This window comes from Nycticebus coucang, chromosome 10 (assembly GCF_027406575.1).
Source record: "Nycticebus coucang isolate mNycCou1 chromosome 10, mNycCou1.pri, whole genome shotgun sequence".
In the NCBI taxonomy this organism is placed as follows: domain Eukaryota; kingdom Metazoa; phylum Chordata; class Mammalia; order Primates; family Lorisidae; genus Nycticebus; species Nycticebus coucang.
This window is the reverse complement of record NC_069789.1, coordinates 28238290-28259708: the sequence shown is the minus strand read 5'-3', so window position 1 is coordinate 28259708 and position 21419 is coordinate 28238290. Positions and strand designations below refer to the sequence as shown.

Below are 21419 nucleotides of genomic sequence, written 5' to 3'. Positions count from 1 at the left end.
ACTCGTTCTACAGTGCCAGTATTACCCTGATGCCAAAGCCATGAAAGGATTCAATGAAGAGAGAAAACTACATACCAATATCCCAGATTACCTCAACAAGAAACTAGCAAACTAAGTCCAATGGCACGTGAAAAATATAATACACCACAATTAAGTGGGTTTTATCCTAGGGATGCAAGGATGACACAAGTCAGTAAATGTGATTAACCACATAAAGAAAATTAAAAGCAAAAAACCATATGATCATATCAATGGATGTAGAAAAAGTGTTCAAAAGGAATGGTAAAACATAACTATAGTCCAGAAAGAAGGAGGGAAGAGGAGAGGGGAGGGGAAGGAGGGGGAAGCTGAGAGAAAGGAGAGTTTTTTTGGGATCCAACCTAATGTGCATAAGGCTATGATACATTTCTATACTATTAAGAATAGAGTATGAATGTTTTTGCCACAACAAATAAGGAGACAGTTATGTTAATCAGTTAGATGTAAGCATTCCACATTGTATATCAAATCAGCACATTGTTTCCCATAAATGCATTAATATACACAGTTATGATTTAATAAGAATTAAAAAAGAGCATCTCTTCATGATAGAAACACTAAAAACTTGGAATATAAGAAATATACTTCTAACCAATAAAAGCCTATGTGACAAACCTGTAGCCAACATCATATTGAATAGGGAAAAAAGCGATTGCTGGTTCCACATTTTGGCGATTGTAAATTGAACTGCAATAAACAGTCTAGTACAAGTGTCCTTATGATAAAAGGATTTCTTTCCTTCTGGGTAGATGCCCAGTAATGGGATTGTAGGATCAAATGGGAGGTCTAGCTTGAGTGCTTTGAGGTTTCTCCATACTTCCTTCCAGAAAGGTTGTACTAGTTTGCAGTCCCACCAGCAGTGTAAAAGTGTTCCCTTCTCTCCACATCCACGCCAATATCTGCAGTTTTGAGATTTTGTGATGTGGGCCATTCTCACTGGGGTTAGATGATATCTCAGGGTTGTTTTGATTTGTATTTCTCTAATATATAGAGATGATGGGCCTTGGTGTGTGTCACACTTTATGGGGGCAAGACATGATTGCAAGAGGGACTTTTACTTAACAATTGCAATCAGTGTAACCTGGCTTATTGTACCCTCAATGAATCCCCAACAATAAAAAAAAAAAAAGCGATTGCTGGGAGGAGGGAGGGCATTGGGTAGGATCTTGCCTAATGTGCACAATGCAAGGGTATATTTCAAAATAACTAAAAGTGAATTTTAAATGTCTTACCACACAAAATAAGTAAGTAAGATGATGGCTATGTTAATCAGTTTGATTTAAGCATTCCACATTGTATATCAAATCATCACATTTTACTCTGTAAATGTATACTTATGATTTTAATTAAAGATTAATAAAAAAGGAAAAAGAAAAGTAAAAATAAAAGAATAGGGAAAAAGTTGAAAACATTCCCCCTAAGAACTGAAACAGACATGTATGCTCACTTTCCCCACATCTATTCAAAATAGTACTTACCGGAAGTTCTAGCCAGAGCAATCAGGCAAGAGAAAGAAATAAAGGGAGTCCAAATTGGAAAAAAAAAAGTCAAATTATCTCTGTGTTGCAGCTTGTATAGCCTATGGCAAGGAGGAGTGAGAGTTATAAGAAACATCTATATAGCCCAATAATGGAACACCCTGGTGAAAAGGGCATAGGGAGGGATTTAGCTCTCTTACGAAGCTTGAAAGCGAGATGAGAGGGTTAGAGAATTGGCAGTCTCTGCACCTGTGGTGTTAAGAATCATATTAGGCTGGAGAAGAAGGCAGTCGGGACCGTGCACATTCTATCATGGACCTGCTTACTCTGACTTCGTTGCTTCTCCTGCCTGCAGAACACCAGCACCAGTGTCTCTCTGCTGAAGCTTACTAAGCTCTGCTAAAGACTGCTACTGCTAAGATCTATTTTTCTAAGACTGCTTTACTCCCTCAAAGATTATCTTTCTCTCTTTCTCCCTTCTTCTAGGGCAGATAGCCCTCAGGCACCTAAGAGCAATTGTTCCTGAGCGAGATTAACAGCATAGCAGTCTGCATCCAGAACCTAGATAAGCAGGGAGCCAGAGACCTGGCTAGTCCTGGGAACTGATAAGTGGCCACCACGAAGGGACCCTGACATCTCTGTTTGCTGATGATATGATCAAATACCTAGAAAGCCCAAGGACTCACCAAAAGATTGGTGAATAAATTTGCCAAAGTCTTAGGTTATTAAAATCAGTGTATGAAAATTAATTCCATTTTTATACATTGGTATTGACTAAGCTGAATACCAAACCAAGAACTCATTCCCATTTACAATAGCTGTAAAAAAACCAACCAAACTAAAAAAAAAAACCTTAGAATAAATTTAACCAAGGGGGTGAAAGAGCTCTACAAGAACTACAAATCACTGATTATAGAAATTATAGATGATCCACAGAAATAGAAAATAACATACTAATGATCAGAATAATTAATATTATTCAAATGACCATACTACCCAAAGCAATCTACAGATTCAATGCAATTGAATCAAATACAACAAATTTTTAACAGAATTAGGAAAAAAATTTAAAAATTCATATAGAATCAAAAAACAGCCCAAACAGCCAAAGCAATACTAAGCAAGAAGAACAAAAGTGGAGGCATCACATTACCTGTCTTCAAATTATTCTACAAGTAGAAACATAGATCAATGGAGCAGAAAAACTAATCCAAAAATAAAACCATATACCTAAATCAACTGATCTTTGACAAAGCATTGAAAAACATCCACAGGGAAAGGACACTGGAGGCTATAAATGGTGCTGGGCAAACTGAATAGCCATATGCAAAGAATAAAATTGGATCTTCATTTCTCATCATATACAAAAATTTACTCAAGTTTAATTAATTTAAATGTAAGACCTAAAATAATAAAAATCCTAGAGAAAAATCTAGGAAAAACTATTCTGGGCATAGGTCTACCCAAGGAATTTATTACTAAAACACCCATAAGAAATGCAACAAAACAAAAATAGACAACTAAACTAAAATGTTTCTGCATATCAAAAGAAATAAAATAGTAAATAGATAACTTATAGAATGGGGTAAAATATTTCCAACTGTATGTCTGACAAATGACTAATATCCAAAATCTACAAGGAGCACAAACAACTCAGCAAGTAAAAAACAACCCATCAAAAAGTGGAAAAATGGCATGAACAGGCATTTTTCAAAAGAACAAAAACAAATGGCTAAAAAAATACATGAAAAAATGCTCAACATCATTATTCATCATTGCAGGGAAATGCAAATTATAACCACAATGAAATATCATCTTATTCTAATTAGAATAGCCATTATTAAAAGTAAAAAATAAACAGATGTTGGTGTGTAAACAATGAAAAGGGAAGGCTTATCCACTGTTGGTGGGAATGTAAATTAATACAATGTCTATGGAGGTAAGTACAGAGACTTCTCAAAGCACTTAAAGGTAGATCTACCTTTTGTTCCTGCAATCCCACTACTAGGTATCTATCCAAAGGAAAAGAAATCACTATGTCAAAAAGACACCTGCACTCAACTGCAAAGCTATGGAATCAACCTGACTGCCCATCAACTGATTAGCAGTATATACACATACCATGGAATACTAGTGGTATAAAATGTGGTATATATACAGATACCATGGAATACTATTCATCCATAAAACAGAAAGGAATAATTTCTTTTGCAGCAACTTGGATGGAGGACTGGAGGCTATTATCCTAAGTGAAGTAATTCAGGAACAAAAAATAAATGCTGTATGTTCTTACTTGAAGTGGGGACTAAGCTATAGCAATGCAAAGAAAGGCAGAATGTATGATGATAGACACTGGAGAGTTAAAGGAAGGTATGAGGGATGAGAAATTACTTATGGGGTACAATGTACACTATTTGGGTGATGGGTACACTAAAAGCTCAGACTACTATATAATATATATCTAACAGAATTCAACTTCTTACCCCCTGAGTCTTCTGAAATTTTAAAAAAGATGTTATGATATTATAAATGTGGTGTGTTATTTCATTTATTCACATTTTAATTTACTTCAGTCCTGTGTTAAAGTTTTCCTCAGATGAGTTTTACACATTTCTCACATAGATATGCTCATATAGGTTTGACATTTCTCATTAACTTATTTCATTAGCTTCCTGATGGAATATTTTATTCTATTATATCTTTTAGCATGTAAATGTAAAGAACTTTTTGTTTTTTGAAAAGCAAAGGCTGTATTAGGGAAAGTACTCAGTGATTTTGTGCATTTTTTCCTCTTCATTGATATCCTTAGATAACCTCTAACATATTTTACTATGACACTCCATGGGCTCCATATTTTATTTTTTATTAAATCATAGCTGTGTACATTAATGTGATCATGGGACACCATACCCTGGTTTCATAGACCGTTTGACACATTTTCATCACGCTGGTTAACATAGCCTTCCTGGAATTTTCTTAGTTATTGGGCAGAGGGAGGGAGATTGGTGGGATTACACCTGCAGGGCATCTTACAAGGATGTATGTGGAATGTAAATGTCTTGGCTCCATATTTTAACTTGTCATCATTACTTAAAATTCTACAAATTATTTCTCCTATGTTCTATAACTCCCTTTTACTTAACACTCAATTCAAAATGCAACTGACCTTTTAAACTCCCGTTTCTTCTTGCCAGCCATTACTAAAACTGTCTTCAAGGACCTCAAGCCAAAATCATAATGATCCTATCAAACATTAAAGTATTTGAGTTATTAAAATTCATAAAGAAAAATGGAAAAATTTGAAAATAACTATATACAGTATATACTGAAATTACTGGTCACCTATTCTATGAGAGGAAACAGTGTTATGAATCCAAGAACCCCTCAGCTCTGCTTCTCATGCTTTTATTTCTCTTCCAAATTGATACCAATAAAAGCCTTTCTTAAGAGAAAGGTTAAGAAACAAATATTCATTAATCTTGTAGATCCTAGAACAACAATTGTCAAAGTGTGGTACTCAGATCAGTAGCATCGGTAACACTTGAGAAACTGTTAGAAATGAAAATTCTCAGGTCCCATACCAGACACACAGAATTCAAAACTCAGGGAAAAGCCCAATACTTTGTATTTTAACAAGTCCTCTAAATTATTTTGATGTACAATGAAGTTTGAGAACAACAGTTCTAGATATTAACTTCCTTTTCCAGAAGTCTATAATTTAAAATAACAGATGCTTGATTACTCCCCAGATTATGGAGGAAAAGCTTGGATTCTTGACTGATTTTACATTTTGCCTTAAACGTAATCTCATACATAGACTTCATTTGTTGATAGGAATTCTAGCTCCAGTATTTGGTAAGGTCTCAGGTCGTTTCTGGACCAGAAAGGTCTTATTGATTTTTATATAACCACTTTTAAACATTCGGAGAAAAGCAGTTCTTTACCTGTTGTGACAGCTGTTTGCTAGCTAATTCATAAAGGTTAGCTAGCCTTCCAGAGAGTGGTTTTGCAGATTTGAAACCAAATGAAAACAGTATTACTTCAGCAACCATTTGATAATGGGGCACCATCATTGCCACTGGGCGAAACAGAGATTTTAAGTTATCTGGAAGCTCTACTCGACCTCTATGCCTGAAGAGGAAAAGAAAATAAAAACAAAAACCCCAGCACTTTTCAGTTTTTCAAATGAAGAACCACATCATATACTTTTCTCCCAAATAATTCTATTGCTTTCTATGTGACCATTATCTGACAGTAAAAATAGTTTTTATTGTACATTTGATCTCATGGTGCTTCTTGGTTTATCATATTTTCTTCCAGTGTCTCTTCCTATAATTCACCTCACAACAGTTCCCTCTGATTCCCTGGGTTACCGTAACATTCATTCAGATACTTATTGAACTTGCCCAACATCCATTCCTTATAACCACCATATTCTCATTCCTCTTGCCACTGTCATCAGCTTTTCTGCCTGTGTCCTCTTTGTGAAAAACTGATGACCTTTTCCTTCCTCTTTGAATATTCATGAAGTGAAAATGTGTCTTGGTGAGATTATCTATATGAACAGCTATAAAGTTGTAGCTGTTAATAAATAATGTGGGTAGTAGAAGTGTTCAGAGGTTGACTGAGCATGAATGACAAACATACAGTGTCAGACAACTCCATTGATAAATAAGATTTTAAAAAAGGAGTTTGGTCTGTGTCCTCTCCCGCCAGACTCATTAATACTTACCCAGGATTCATGGTGATAAATATTGCACAAGACAAATTAATACGAACTTCTTTTCCTTCCAGAACAAACCTATAAGACATTATAACATTCAGCACTCGAACTGTTTCCTCTAGTCCCAAATATATTAGTGAGTTAGGGGACTTTTTTAAAAGTTGTGTTACATTTAAATCCAAACAAACCATATCAGAAAAAAAAGTAAGAGAAAGAGAAGAGGTTCATCTTGAGCCAAAGTTGTGACCTCTGCTGGGATCCAGATATACTTGATTATGTATAAAGTTGTCTGATGAGCTTTATGGGACCTGGGCCTAGAAGATACCCATCTGAATGAGTGGACTTACACAGGAAAAGGAACCTGAGGAGACCCTTAGGGTATAAAAGAGCTCTGCCTGGATCCTACAGTAGAATACAAGTGGGACACAACAAGAGTTCCTGCTTCATCATGGAACACAGCCTAAGTCCCAAGTCTCCCTGCACCAAGTTAAAAAACTTTGGTACCACTGTGAAATAGAATCCTTGGCATGAACATCAGTATCCTATCATCAGCACCAGTGGTAGAGACAATGGGGGAAAATCCTATGGTGATTTTTTGGATAGTTGATATCAAAGAGGGTGGTCAAAATGGGAAAGCAATTGGGACAAAATCTGAGGACTCTTTGGACAAAAAGGGGAAGACTTTGCAGAGGCAAAGACTTGTTGAAAGGTGACTTACTATGAGCCCCCCAGCTACATCCATAGACATACGAGGCCTGGTAACACTAGTTTTAACAGTTTCAACAAAATCCATGAGAGTAAAGCCACAATTTAGTGTCCATTAGCTTAAGTTAGAAATACTGTAGAACCTCTGTAAGTTGATCCACCAGGAGACTGTACCAAACTGGTCAACATACGGAGGTGGTGAACATAAGGAACTACACTGATATGTACATGTAGTGCATGTCTGATCTATGTAAATTAGGTCAACTTATGGAGGTGGTCAGTGTAGGCAGGTGGTCAATTATGGAGGTTCTACTGTATTAGATTATAATACAAATTTTAAATCCACTAATTCATTTATGCATGTAAAGTAAATCATGTGAATTCCAAATTTATCTGCTGAGAAAAAATTTTTGCTTGTATCACAAGACACTAGTAATCTAAACAAATATTGTTAATATAGAACTTTTCAATAAAAGCACATTAATTCAGAGTAATGAGACAAGAGTTTCAACTATGTGGCCAGGATAATTTCTTTTTTAAAAAGGATGCAGGATTAAAGAAAAAAAAAGGGCAACTTTTGTTTGTTTTTTTCAAATGCAATATCCTAAGATGAAAAAGTAATAAGAGAATTTAAGCTGAAAGAAAAAGTAATTAGAACATATTTTCATCAGTGTCCTGGCAGCTCAGGAGACTGTTCAAAGAGTTTTATCTATTTTCACATAATTTGCCAAGTAAAGAAAACACTCAAGATAAATGCCAGTTATTTTGGTACATGCTTTCAAAAAAACTCCCGAAATCTCAAACCCTTGTTGTAGAATACATTTAACAATTTACTAAACAGTAAATGTGTATCAGATTTTCACTCAAAAGTATAAACACATTCAACAAATACCTGACAGAATAGCTGTCTTTCGCAGCCTTAATTGTTAGGATCTGTGAGGCAATGACAGAGAGAACTTCCATATCAATTCGATTGAATTCATCAAAACAACACCATGCTCCTGACTGAACTAGTCCAAAGAAGAATTGTTTCACTACCTTTAAAAATAAGAAGATTGCCAAAATTATTATAACAGTGTGAAATTTAATTGGGATATTAATTTGTATACATTCTTCCAATCTTACCCAATCCAAGCAAACACCTGTTACATTTCCTCCCCTCAGGCATTTTCATAGGGCTGAAATCAGCAGCTGCTTAGACTCCAGACCAGTTAACTATTCTGCCTGTGTCTTGTAAAAGCCTAAACACGCCATAGCGAGCTAAAGCTCAAGGACTGTACAAACAGGGCCACAGTACAGACAGATTGCACATTGCATAGAGCAGTGTCAGACCACTCTTGCGGCTGCCATTCACCTCACAGAACTGCCCCTTGGTGCACTGACTTTAGGACAACTCTCCATTGTAAAGTGTCAGAATCAGGGGCTCCCTTTTCTGAATCAAGTAAAGACTGTGGGTTTAGTGGTTGGCTGCTGTTGGTTAAAGCAGAGGATTGAGCTGGACCCATTGTAGATTCTGGGCCAGACTGGAATGTGCCCAGTGAAGGTATGTATGTAGCAGCCACTAAGCTTCTCCCACTTGCTAGGATTCAGGCCCAGGTTGTCCAAGTGCACCAATGTTCCCTGAGAGGCTGAAGTCTTGACTGAAATCTTTTGAGCTGTAGATGTTAGCAACTAAAACAAAACGACAAAATGAACAAAAAACACTGACAGGCTACACAGAACTTCCAGAGGTAGGTCCAAATTGAGGGATGCCCAAACTAAACTATATCAGGAATTTTGGTAAATACCACAGAAGGAAGAACAAGAGACCCTTGAACAGGGATAGATACAGAAGTTGGTTCCTCTCATTGGGTAGCAGAAATCAGATCTTGTCTTTATTTAAAATTCTGATTTTTTTTATCATGGATTTTTTTTGGCATTAATTTTGATTTCAAAATATTACACTAAAATATTTTTTATCTTGATTACTGGGCTTCTTAGCTTTCCTTTATATTCTTCTCAGCAGGCAAGTGCCTCACTCACCTCACCCCAGATAGCCTTTCTGGGCCTCATTGGAAGGTAGTTTCCAGGGAAGAGGCAAGAGACTGCATTTGGTAAGTGTTCTACAAATAATAATTCAGTCAACTTATTCATGTTTATTGATATTTTTAATGTGCTAAATGAGCATACATTGGAAATGCAAGAACTGACTGGTAATGAATGTGCTTTGAATAGCAAATAAAATGACAGCAATAAAATGTAAAATCTTTAAACTCAATATGCAAAACAAGTTGCAGTATTTTGAAACAGAGCAAATTTGCACAATGGTACATGCAATTTTAATGACGCATACTTCAGTATGTTATAACATATTCATTGCTTGGATAATGTGCACATAAAATAAGACTGACAAACTAGTGATCATCCTCTACGTGAACTCCCAAACATTTGTGTGAATTGTAATGGCCTTGATCTTAAAGAGTATAAAAAGCTAGGACTTAATTTTATATTAATAAAACTGTACTCTTAATTGTATTATATATTTATGTACATATAAGATTTTATTTGAAAAGAATCCTACAGTCAAAAATTTTGAAAACCACTATCTTACCGAGTAATTTACTTAAACTAAAAGCAACATATGTGTTTTTAAGTTTCTATTACATTCTAGGTTTCTATTCTATTCTATTCTTATCCTATTCATTGAAAAGAATAGTGTTTAAAGGTCTATTAATACTTAATGTCTAAGATAGATATTTTTCCTTTTCTTTTACTCTTCAGTGAATTGTTATATGTATACAGTATAACAATTTTTTTTCCTAAGTATATATGTTTAAGATTTACCTTGTAATCCAAGTCCTCAAAACAGTTGAAGACCACACAATGTTTGCCTAAGGACTGGAAAGCAAAAATATTATTTTGACATATATCTTGAATTATGACACAAAATACTAATATTAAAACTGTCACAGTATTAAAATGTCTTTGTTATTTTAACAATACTCTTACAATATAAAGATGCATTAGATACCAATTTAGAGATTTAAAAAACTCCATGTAGTATTATGTAAATTCCATATACTGTTACAGCTCAGTCAATAAGTTCCTAGAATGCTGAGGTCGCGTTTTTACACAAATCTACAAATAAGAACTAGGAAAAATATCAAAGTGTTGCAAGCTATATACTTTTTTTTTTTTCAAGTGTAGTTTTTTTTTTTTTTTTTATTGTTGGGGATTCATTGAGGGTACAATAAGCCAGGTTACACTGATTGCAATTGTTAGGTAAAGTCCCTCTTGCAATCATGTCTTGCCCCCATAAAGTGTGACACACACCAAGGCCCCACCCACCTCCCTCCTTCCCTCTTTCTGTTCCCCCCCATAACCATAATTCTCATTAATTGTCCTCATATCAAAATTGAGTACATAGGATTCATGCTTCTCCATTCTTGTGATGCTTTACTAAGAATAATGTCTTCCACGTCCATCCAGGTTAATACGAAGGATGTAAAGTCTCCATTTTTTTTAATGGCTGAATAGTATTCCATGGTATACATATACCACAGCTTGTTAATCCATTCCTGGGTTGGTGGGCATTTAGGCTGTTTCCACATTTTGGCGATTGTAAATTGAGCTGCAATAAACAGTCTAGTACAAGTGCCCTTACGATAAAAGGATTTTTTTTCCTTCTGGGTAGATGCCCAGTAATGGGATTGCAGGATAAATGGGAATCTAGTTTGAGTGCTTTGAGGTTTCTCCATACTTCCTTCCAGAAAGGTTGTACTAGTTTGCAGTCCCACCAGCAGTGTAAAAGTGTTCCCTTCTCTCCACATCCACGCCAGCATCTGCAGTTTTATTTTATTTTATTTTATTTTTTTTTGTAGAGACAGAGTCCCACTTTATGGCCCTCGGTAGAGTGCCGTGGCCTCACACAGCTCACAGCAACCTCCAACTCCTGGGCTTAAGCGATTCTCTTGCCTCAGCCTCCCGAGTAGCTGGGACTACAGGTGGCCGCCACAACGCCCAGCTATTTTTTGGTTGCAAGCATCTGCAGTTTTGAGATTTTGTGATGTGGGCCATTCTCACTGGGGTTAGATGATATCTCAGGGTTGTTTTGATTTGCATTTCTCTAATATATAGAGATGATGAACATTTTTTCATATGTTTGTTAGCCATTTGTCTGTCGTCTTTAGAGAAAGTTCTATTCATGTCTCTTGCCCATTGATATATGGGATTGTTGGCTTTTTTCATGTGGATTAATTTGAGTTCTCTATAGATCCTAGTTATCAAGCTTTTGTCTGATTGAAAATATGCAAATATCCTTTCCCATTGTGTAGGTTGTCTCTTTGCTTTGGTTATTGTCTCCTTAGCTGTACAGAAGCTTTTCAGTTTAATGAAGTCCCATTTGTTTATTTTTGTTGTTGTTGCAATTGCCATGGCAGTCTTCTTCATGAAGTCTTTCCCCAGGCCAATATCTTCCAGTGTTTTTCCTATGCTTTCTTTGAGGATTTTTATTGTTTCATGCCTTAAATTTAAGTCCTTTATCCATCTTGAATCAATTTTTGTGAGTGGGGAAAGGTGTGGGTCCAGTTTCAGTCTTTTACATGTAGACAGCCAGTTCTCCCAACACCATTTATTGAATAGGGAGTCTTTCCCCCAAGGTATGTTCTTTTTTGGTTTATCAAACATTAGGTGGTTGTAAAATGTTAGTTTCATTTCTTGGATTTCAATTCAATCCCAAGTGTCTATGTCTCTGTTTTTGTGCCAGTACCATGCTGTCTTGAGCACTATGGCTTTGTAGTACAGACTAAAATCTGGTATGCTGATGCCCCCAGCTTTATTTTTGTTACAGAGAACTGCCTTAGCTATACGGGTTTTTTTCCGGTTCCATACAAAACGCAGAATCATTTTTTCCAAATCTTGAAAGTACGACGTTGGTATTTTGATAGGAATGGCATTGAATAGGTAGATTGCTTTGGGAAGTATAGACATTTGAACAATGTTGATTCTTCCCATCCATGAGCATGGTATGTTCTTCCATTTGTTAATATCCTCTGCTATTTCCTTTCTGAGGATTTCATAGTTTTCTTTATAGAGGTCCTTGACCTCCTTCGTTAGGTATATTCCTAGGTATTTTATTTTCTTTGAAACTATGGTGAAGGGAGTTGTGTCCTTAATTAGCTTCTCATCTTGACTGTTATTGGTGTACACAAAGGCTACTGACTTGTGGACATTGATTTTATATCCTGAAACATTACTGTATTTTTTGATGACTTCTAGGAGTCTTGTGGTTGAGTCTTTGGGGTTCTCTAAGTATAAGATTAGGTCGTCAGCAAAGAGGGAGAGTTTGACTTCCTCTGCTCCCATTTGGATTCCCTTTATTTCCTTGTCTTGCCTAATTGTATTGGCTAGAACTTCCAGCACTATGTTGAATAGTAAAGGTGATAGAGGACAACCTTGTCTGGTTCCAGTTCTAAGAGGAAAAGCTTTCAGTTTTACTCCATTCAGTAAAATATTGGCTGTCGGTTTGTCATAGATAGCTTCAATCAGTTTTAGAAATGTGCCACCTATGCCTATACTCCTCAGTGTTCTAATTAGAAAAGGATGCTGGATTTTATCAAATGCTTTTTCTGCATCTATTGAGAGGATCATGTGATCTTTATTTTTGCCTCTGTTAATATGGTGGATAACGTTTATAGACTTGCGTATGTTAAACCAGCCTTGCATCCCTGGGATGAAGCCTACTTGATTATGATGAATGACTTTTTTGATGATAAGCTGTAATCTATTGGCTAGGATTTTGTTGAGAATTTTTGCGTCTATATTCATAAGTGAGATTGGTCTGAAATTCTCCTTTTTGTTTGGGTCTTTTCCTGGTTTTGTGTCAGGGTGATGTTTGCTTCATAGAATGTGTTGGGGAAGATTCCTTCTTCCTCAATTTTTTGGAATAATTTCTGCAGTACAGGAATAAGCTCTTCCTCGAAGGTTTGATAGAATTCTGGAGTGAAGCCATCTGGACCAGGGCATTTTTTGGTTGGAAGATTTTAGATTGTTTCTTTGATCTCAGTGCTTGAAATTGGTCTGTTCAGGAGCTCTATTTCTTCCTGGCTGAGTCTAGGGAGAGGGTGTGATTCCAAATATTGATTCATTTCTTTCACATTGTCAAATTTCTGGGCATAGAGTTTCTGGTAGTATTCAGAGATGATCTCTTGTATCTCTGTGGGATCAGTTGTTATTTCCCCTTTATCATTTCTGATTGAGGTTACTAGAGATTTTACTTTTCTATTCCTCGTTTGTCTGGCCAATGGTTTATCTATTTTATTTATTTTTTCAAAAAACCAACTCCTTGTTTCATTAGTTTTCTGAATGATTCTTTTGTTTTCAATTTCATTGATCTCTGATTTGATTTTGGATATTTCTTTTTTTTCTACTGAGTTTAGGCTTAGATTGTTCTTCTTTTTCCAATTCCATAAGATCTCTTGTGAGATTGTTGATGTGCTCTCTTTCTGTTTTTCGAATGTAGGCATCTAAAGCGATGAATTTTCCTCTCAAAACTGCTTTTGCAGTATCCCACAGGTTTTGATAGCTTGTGTCTTCATTGTTGTTATGTTCAAGGAAGTTAATGATTTCCTGTTTTATTTCTTCTTGCACCCATCTGTTATTCAACAGAAGATTGTTTAATTTCCATGCCTTTGGGTGGGGTCGAGCATTTTTGTTAGAGTTGAGTTCCACCTTTAGTGCCTTATGGTCTGAGAAGATACAAGGTAAAATTTGAATTATTTTGATTCTGTTGATATTTGTTTTGTGTCCCAGGATATGATCAATTTTGGAGAATGTTCCATGGGGTGATGAGAAGAATGTATATTCTTTATCTTTGGGATGGAGTGTTCTATATGCGTCTATCAAGCACAGTTGTTCTAGGGTCTCATTTAAATCTCTTATATCCTTGTTTAATTTCTGTTTAGAGGATCTGTCCAGCTCTGTAAGAGGAGTGTTAAGGTCCCCTGTTATTATGGTATTATCAGATATCATATTACTCAGACTGAGTAAGGTCTGTTTCAAGAATCTGGGAGCATTTAAATTGGGTGCATAAATATTTAGAATTGAAATGTCTTCTTGTTGTATTTTTACCTTGACCAATATAAAGTGACCATCTTTGTCTTTTTTGACTTTAGTTACTTTAAATCCACATGTATCTGAAAATAAGATTGCAACTCCTCTTTTCTTCTGAATTCCATTTGCCTGAAAAATTGTCTTCCAACCCTTGACTCGGAGCTTTAATTTGTCTTTTGAACCCAGGTGTGTTTCTTGCAGACAGCAAATGGATGGCTTGTGTTTTTTAATCCAGTTAACCAATCTATGTCTCTTCAGTGGGGAATTCAAGCCATTAACATTTATTGAGATAATTGATAAGTGTGGTAGTATTCTATTCATCTTATTTTGTGAGAGTCCATTGCTTAGTTTTATCTTTTGCATCAGTGTGGAGGTCAGGTTCTGTCCTTTAATTTCTGAGTTCTTACTTTGCTGCTGATCCATTGTGGTGGTCAGTGTGCAGAACAGGTTGAAGTATTTCCTGTAGAGCTGGTCTTGTTGTGGCGAATTTCCTCAATGTTTGTATATCCGTAAATGATTTGATTTCTCCATCAATTTTGAAGCTTAGCTTAGCAGGGTACAGAATTCTGGGCTGAAAATTGTTCTGTTTAAGTAGATTAAAGGTAGATGACCATTGTCTTCTTGCTTGGAAAGTTTTATTAGAGAAGTCTGCGGTCACTCTGATGGATTTGCCCCTGTAGGTCAACTGGCGCTTATTCCTGGCAGCTTGCAGAATCTTTTCTTTTGTCTTGACTTTGGACAGGTTCATCACAATGTGTCTTGGAGAAGCTCGGTTAGAGTTGAGGCGACCTGGGGTCCGATAGCCCTCTGAAAGCAGTGTGTCAGAATCTTTGGTGATATTGGGGAAATTTTATTTTCTAATATTCTCTAGTATGGCTTCCATTCCTCTGAGGCATTCTTCTTCCCCTTCTGGAATTCCTATAACTCGTATGTTGGAACGCTTCATAAAGTCCCATAATTCTGACAGTGAACGTTCTGGTTTCTCTCTCTTCTTTTCTGCCTCTTTTACTATCTGAGTTATCTCAGAAACTTTGTCTTCTACCTCTGAAATTCTTTCTTCTGCATGGTCTAACCTGTTGCTGATACTTTCCCTTGCATCTTTAAGTTCCCTAATTGACTCTTTCAGTTCCTTCAGGTCTGCTATATCCTTTTTATATTCTTCGTATTGTTCATCTCTTATTTGATTCTGTTTTTGAATTTCCTTTTGGTTATTTTCCACTTTATTAGCAGTTTCCTTCATTGTTTCCATGATTTCTTTCATTGTTTTCAACATGTGTATTCTAAATTCCCTTTCTGTCATTCCTAACATTTCTTTATAGGTGGAATCCTCTGCAGTAGCTACCTCATGGTCCCTTGGCGGGGTTGTTCTGGACTGGTTCTTCATGTTGCCTTGAGTGTTCTGCTGATTCTTCCTCATGAGTGATTTCTTTTATCTGTTTCCTTGCCCTAATTTTCCTTTCACTTCCCCTTGCTCGTTAAGTTCTCATGCCTGTGGACTGAGTAATGGGCTGATAGCAATCTGAATGAACATCTTAATAGCAACAATGCTATATACTTAAAATACCATTAAAGTTTGTGTAACAGGAAAATAAAAAGAACTTTTTTTGTTCCAGATATAGAAAGCACTTACTCTTGCTAGATCTTTGACTGTCTCAGTTTTTCCTGTTCCAGCTGGACCAGCAGGGCAGCCTCCTAGATTGAAATGTAGTGCTCCTGTAAGAGTCAGCCAGCATCGGTCTGTGAGAGGCGTAATAACCAACCTTGGGGTACAGCCCAAATACTCATAGCCATAAGTAAAGCTGGCATCTCCTTGTGATACATAGCACAACTTGTGTTTTTCATTCCACTTATATTGTAAATGTCTGCAAACAATATCATAAATGCTCCTATTATATGGTGAAATTATTTTTATTTTTTCACATGCAGAAACAATTAAAAAATAGAAATACAAAAATTAAAATCAAGTGAGGAGAGTAATTTAAAATTCATCAATGACTGTATTAACTATGAAATATTAGAATTCAAAAGACTACAAACAATGAGCATGCTTCCCTCTGAGGCAAATGACCTTGTTGAATCATGCTGCTTTGGCGTGATGTCAGCTTAAATGGAGGATTTATATAAGAATCATGTCTAATGAAGTTTATTTTGATTTCTAGTAAGATTTTACTGAAGATAATTTTCATCAATTCAACAATCTGGATCCTTATGATAAGGGTACTTGACAGTAATGCTATTTGTTTTATGTATCAAAATATTTGAACTTTGGAGGAATTTATTTGCATTCATCTTATGAACACTGTGTAGCTAACCATAAATTTTCTCCTATGCAAGACTTTGAGTTAAATTTATGAACTACAGTAGAACCTCTGAGGGTTGACCACCCAAGAGACTGTGACAAACTGGTCAACATACAAAGGTGCTCAACATAAGGAACTAAGCCTACTGTGCTGATACAAACATGTGGTGCATGTCTAGTCTATGAAAATTAAGTCAACTTAAGGAGGTGGTCAGTGTAGGGAGGTGGCCAACTGTGGAGGTTCTACTGTATTTGTAGCTTTGTATTCATTCTTGACTCTATGTTATGTCTCCATGAGTGCTGATTCAATTTTCTAAATAAATATTTGGGCATTATCAATGAAGAAACAGCAAACGATATTTTGGAAAGAATTTTACATTTGATATTTTTAGAAAACACTAAAATATCATCATGGGGTAAATCATAACATTTTTAATGATTTAGGGCTGTTTTTATTTTGAATTACAAGTGGAGTCAGGCACAATATCTTCTCAGCAGTTAGAGTTACAATTTTTCACAGGTGCTGGTTTTTCCCTTTGCCTTTCTTCTCTAGTTCCACACAGTTTCAATTTGTGCTATCATATAGTAGCTTAGTTTTAAATTCCTTCCAGAGCAACAGGGAAAATTATAAAGAAAGTTTTAAAATGAGTAAATTTTTAAATTAAGTTTAAATTAAAAATAAATTTAAATGAATTTGAACTACCATCTTTAAGTGTCAGATGAGAGAGCATATATTCATAAGAGAGTGAGAGAAGTATTTGTTGAAGAAAATGCACTTTCTTTACCTCTTTCATGTTTACATGGATGGAGCTGGAACATATTCTTCTTAGTAAAGTATCTCAAGAATGGAAGAAAAAGTACCCAATGTACTCAGCCCTACTATGAAACTAATTTGGGGCTCTCACATGAAAGCTATAACCCAGTTACAACTTAACAATAGGGGGAAGTCGGAAAGGGGGTGGGTGGGTAGAGGGAGGGGGATCGGTGGGATCACACCTGTGGTGCATCTTACAGGGGTATTTGCGAAACTTGGTAAATGTAGAATGTAAAGGTTTTGGCACAGTAACTGAGATAACGCCGGAAAGGCTATGTTAACCACTGTGATAAAAATGTGTCAAATGGTCTATGAAACGAGTGTATGATGCCCCGTGATCATATCAATGTATACAGTTATGATTTAATAAAAAAAAAAGGAGTTTGCTATCCTAAGAATAGGCATTTGTTTTATGATTCAAGTGCTAAAGCATTATTTAAATAGAAGATCAATTTATTTAAATAAAAGGGCAGTAAAAGCAAGTTGATAAAGATGGCCAGTTAGGAAACAGAGCTTATCTGCCTGCTGATAAAGCCGGCAGCTCCAGACTGTGCGCCCGGAGCCCTGATTTGGACACCAGGAAACCTTAAAAAGGCTTATTCCATTAAAAGCAAGATGGCTGAACTGAATACTCACTTGAATGTCAAGGAAAAGATCTATGCGGTTAGATCAGTTGTCCCCAATAAAAGCAATAATGAAATAGTCCTGGTGCTACAGCAGTTTGATTTTAATGTGGATAAAGCCATGCAAACCTTCGTGGATGGCAGTGCAATTCAAGTTCTAAAAGAATGGAATATGACAGGAAAAAAGAAGAACAATAAAAGGAAAAGAAGCAAGTCTAAGCAGCGCCAAGCCAACAAAGACGCTAGAGACAGGGCGGAGAGGCCTGACGTGGGGCCCCTGCAGCCTCAGCCCCTGCAGCCTCAGCCCCTGCAGCCACAGAGCAGACTCGTGAACTGCTGCAAGAAGGACAGCTCGTCCACCCACTCTGCCAGCGAGAAACCAGCCCTGCCCCCTAGACAGAAAAAGATCTCGATACTCGAAGCACTTTGTGGGGTCACAGAAGGCAACAGACTACTGCAACAGAAACAATCCTTAGATGGGAACCCCAAACCTATACACGGAACAGCAGAGAGGTCAGATGGCTTACAGTGGTCAGCTGAGCAGCCTTGTAACCCAAGCAAGCCTAAGGCGAAAACATCTCCTGTTAAGTCCAATGCCCCTGCAGCTCATCTTGAAATAAAGCCAGATGAGCTGGCAAAGAAAAGAGGCACAAATATTGAGAAATCAGTGAAGGATTTGCAACGCTGCACTGTCTCCCTCACTAGATATCGCATCATGATCAAGGAAGAAGTGGACAGTTCCGTGAAGAAGATCAAAGCTGCCTTTGCTGAATTACACAACTGCATCATTGACAAAGAAGTTTCATTAATGGCAGAAATGGATAAAGTTAAAGAAGAAGCCATGGAAATCCTGACTGCTCGTCAAAAGAAAGCAGAGGAACTAAAGAGGCTTACTGATCTAGCCAGTCAGATGGCAGAGATGCAGCCGGCCGAACTCGGGGCAGAAATTAAGCACTTTGTCAGCGAGCATAAATATGATGAAGAGCTCGGGAAGGCTGCCCGATTCTCCTGTAACATTGAACAGCTGAAGGCCCAAATAATGCTCTGCGGAGAAATTACACATCCAAAGAACAACTATTCTTCAAGAACTCCCTGCAGCTCCCTGCTGCCTCTGCTGAACGCTCACACAGCAACCTCTAGGAAACAGAGTAACTTCTCCCGGAAATCATCCAATCACAACAGGCCCTCTGAGGGCAAACCAGCAAACCCCAAAGTGGTGAGCAGCCTTCCCATCACTGCCGACCCCTCTCACCAGCCCATGCCAGCTAACAAGCAGAATGGGCCTTCTAGCCAGAGACGAAGATTTAATCCACAGTATCATAACAGGCTAAATGGGCCTGCCAAGTCCCAGGGCGGTGGAAACGAAGCTGATTCAATGCGGAAGGGCAATGCCCTCCATGAACACAGGAAACAGCCGCACAACGGTTTCCGTCCCAAAAACAAAGGCGGCACCAAAAATTAAGAGGCCCCCTTGGGGACAAAGACCCCGGAGGCCCCAGCCTATTCTGAAAAGCCCAGAAGAAGGCAGCACGCTCCAGACGCCTCCGAGGCCAGGCCCTTCCAGGGTAACGTGGGGAGGGTCTCACAGTGCAATCTCTGCCCCACGAGAATAGAAGTCTCGACAGACACCACGGGTCCTCTCAGTTTCTGCTGTGACGTTGGTGGCCTGAGCTAGGAGAGAAAAGAGCAGTTTTCACTCACTTTGATTCCCTGCCCGAGGTGCTGACCCAACTGGCTGCCAAAAGAGAGTCAATCAGAATATACAAATCCTGTATGGTTGTGTCATCCTCTCGTAAATCATTTTTACTAATTGTAATAATCAGCTCTAGCTTGCTTCATAATTTTCATGGCTTTGCTTGATCTGTTGACGCTTTCTCTCATCAAGACTTTGCAGCATTTTAACCAGGCAGTATTTACTCATTTGTTAGGAAAATCAAGATGTGGCTGAAGATCAGAGGCTCAGTTAGCAACCTATATTGTAGTGGTGATGTCAGTTATTGATCGTCTTTAGAGAGTTAATGTTGAAAAAAAAAAAAAGAATTCTTAATGATCAGACAAAGATGATCTGCTGAGGACACGTGCGCTTTTGTAGAATTTAACATCTGGTGTTTTTCTGAAATATATATATATATACATATATATATACATATATTGCTTTATTTGAAACAAATTAAAATATGCTGCATTTGAAAAAAAAAATAAATAAAAGATCAATTTCCAGAGCCTCCCCTAAAATAGAAGTTCTCAAATTTTTTCAGTTTACCTCAGTAACTTTTATCATGAGGATCCTCAGCCAAAAGAAATAACTTTTTATTAACTTTAAGGTCTCTTTTTATCAACTTTTAGGCCCAAATAGCTTAATAAGTATTTTTGTCTTAATGACTTAGTTCATTTTGGGGGAAAAATTGTACAAATAAATTGAAAGAAAAAATTATGTTATTTCATTCTTTAATAACAAGATACTTATTAATGGGATGTGTAAGCTTGTTGTGCATTGCACCGGTTCTCAAACCTTGTGATCAGGAGGACTAAAGATTGCCAACATCATTTCCTGTGTCATAAGGATTTTCATGGAATACTTTTAATCAGGGAAACTGCCAAAAACCTAGTTTTGTAAGGGTAAGAAATCACTAAAAGGTATCTAGCATGATCTTGTGTTAAGTCTGTGAACTATTTTAAGCAGCTAGTATGTTTGATATTCAATAGATGTACATTGCTATTATTCCTTGTAAGTACTCTTTTAGTAGGTTGGGGCACCTTGGCACTTAGTTTGGGAACTGTAACCCTAAACTCAGATACAAGCACAAGCACTGTCAGAATATATATTTACATACGTATTCTATATTTACATACATATATACATATAGCACGTATACGTGTGTATGTATATACATATATTCTGTTTTTTAAAATGAAATTATTTGTTTACTTTTTTTTTTTCTTGTTTGGGATTCATTGAGAGTACAAAGAACCAGGTTATACTGGTTGTTATGTAATTGTGTCCCACCCCCAATAGGTGTGCCATAAACTGCAACCCCCCACCCTTCCTTTTTCCTCCTCCCCTCTCCCTGATCCCTCATTCCCTTGCCTACCCAACTCCCTGTATTAGCTCATCTAATGCCTTTATATTAGAATTGAGTACATTGGATTCTTGCTTCTCCATTCTTGTGATGCTTTACTAAAAATAACGTGTTCCACCTCTATCCAGGTTAATACAAAAGATGTAAAGTCTTCTGCATAGCTGAGGACACAACAAGTAAAAATATATTTTCAGGGTATCAAACTGACAAAGGGTTGATAACTAGAATCTACAGAGAAGTCAAATCAACAGAAAAAAAGTAAACAATCCCATCTACCTCTGGGAAAGAGATATGAACAGAACCTTCTCTGATGAAGTCCAGACAAATGGCTAACAAACATTTGAAAAAATGCTCATTGTCCCTGATCATCAGAGAAATGCAAATCAAAACCACCTTGAGATATCACTTATCCTTAGTGAGAATAGCTCACATCACAAAGATTCAAAGCTGCACATGCTGGTGTGGATGTGGAGAGAAAGGAACACTTTTACACTGCTGGTGGGACTGCAAACTAATACCTTTTTGGAAGGAAATGAGGAGAACCCTCAAAGAAGTCAAACTAGACCTCC

General features: G+C 37.0%; 2 protein-coding genes across 2 annotated transcripts in view; one reads left to right on the top strand and one right to left on the bottom strand.

Annotated features, from left to right (window-relative positions):
• Positions 1 to 21419, bottom strand: part of DNAH14 (dynein axonemal heavy chain 14) — an 862921-nt gene that overhangs the window by 569378 nt on the left and 272124 nt on the right. The window contains 6 exon segments of the mRNA XM_053607548.1: positions 4684 to 4760; positions 5462 to 5648; positions 6250 to 6318; positions 7838 to 7983; positions 9769 to 9822; positions 15665 to 15896. Coding sequence (XP_053463523.1) covers positions 4684 to 4760; positions 5462 to 5648; positions 6250 to 6318; positions 7838 to 7983; positions 9769 to 9822; positions 15665 to 15896 — 765 coding nt within the window.
• LOC128597293 (SPATS2-like protein) lies at positions 17676 to 19902 on the top strand. The gene is given in 2 exon segments (XM_053607549.1): positions 17676 to 19403; positions 19405 to 19902. Coding segments are annotated over 2 exon segments (1677 nt in total). The 5' UTR covers positions 17676 to 17762; the 3' UTR covers positions 19441 to 19902.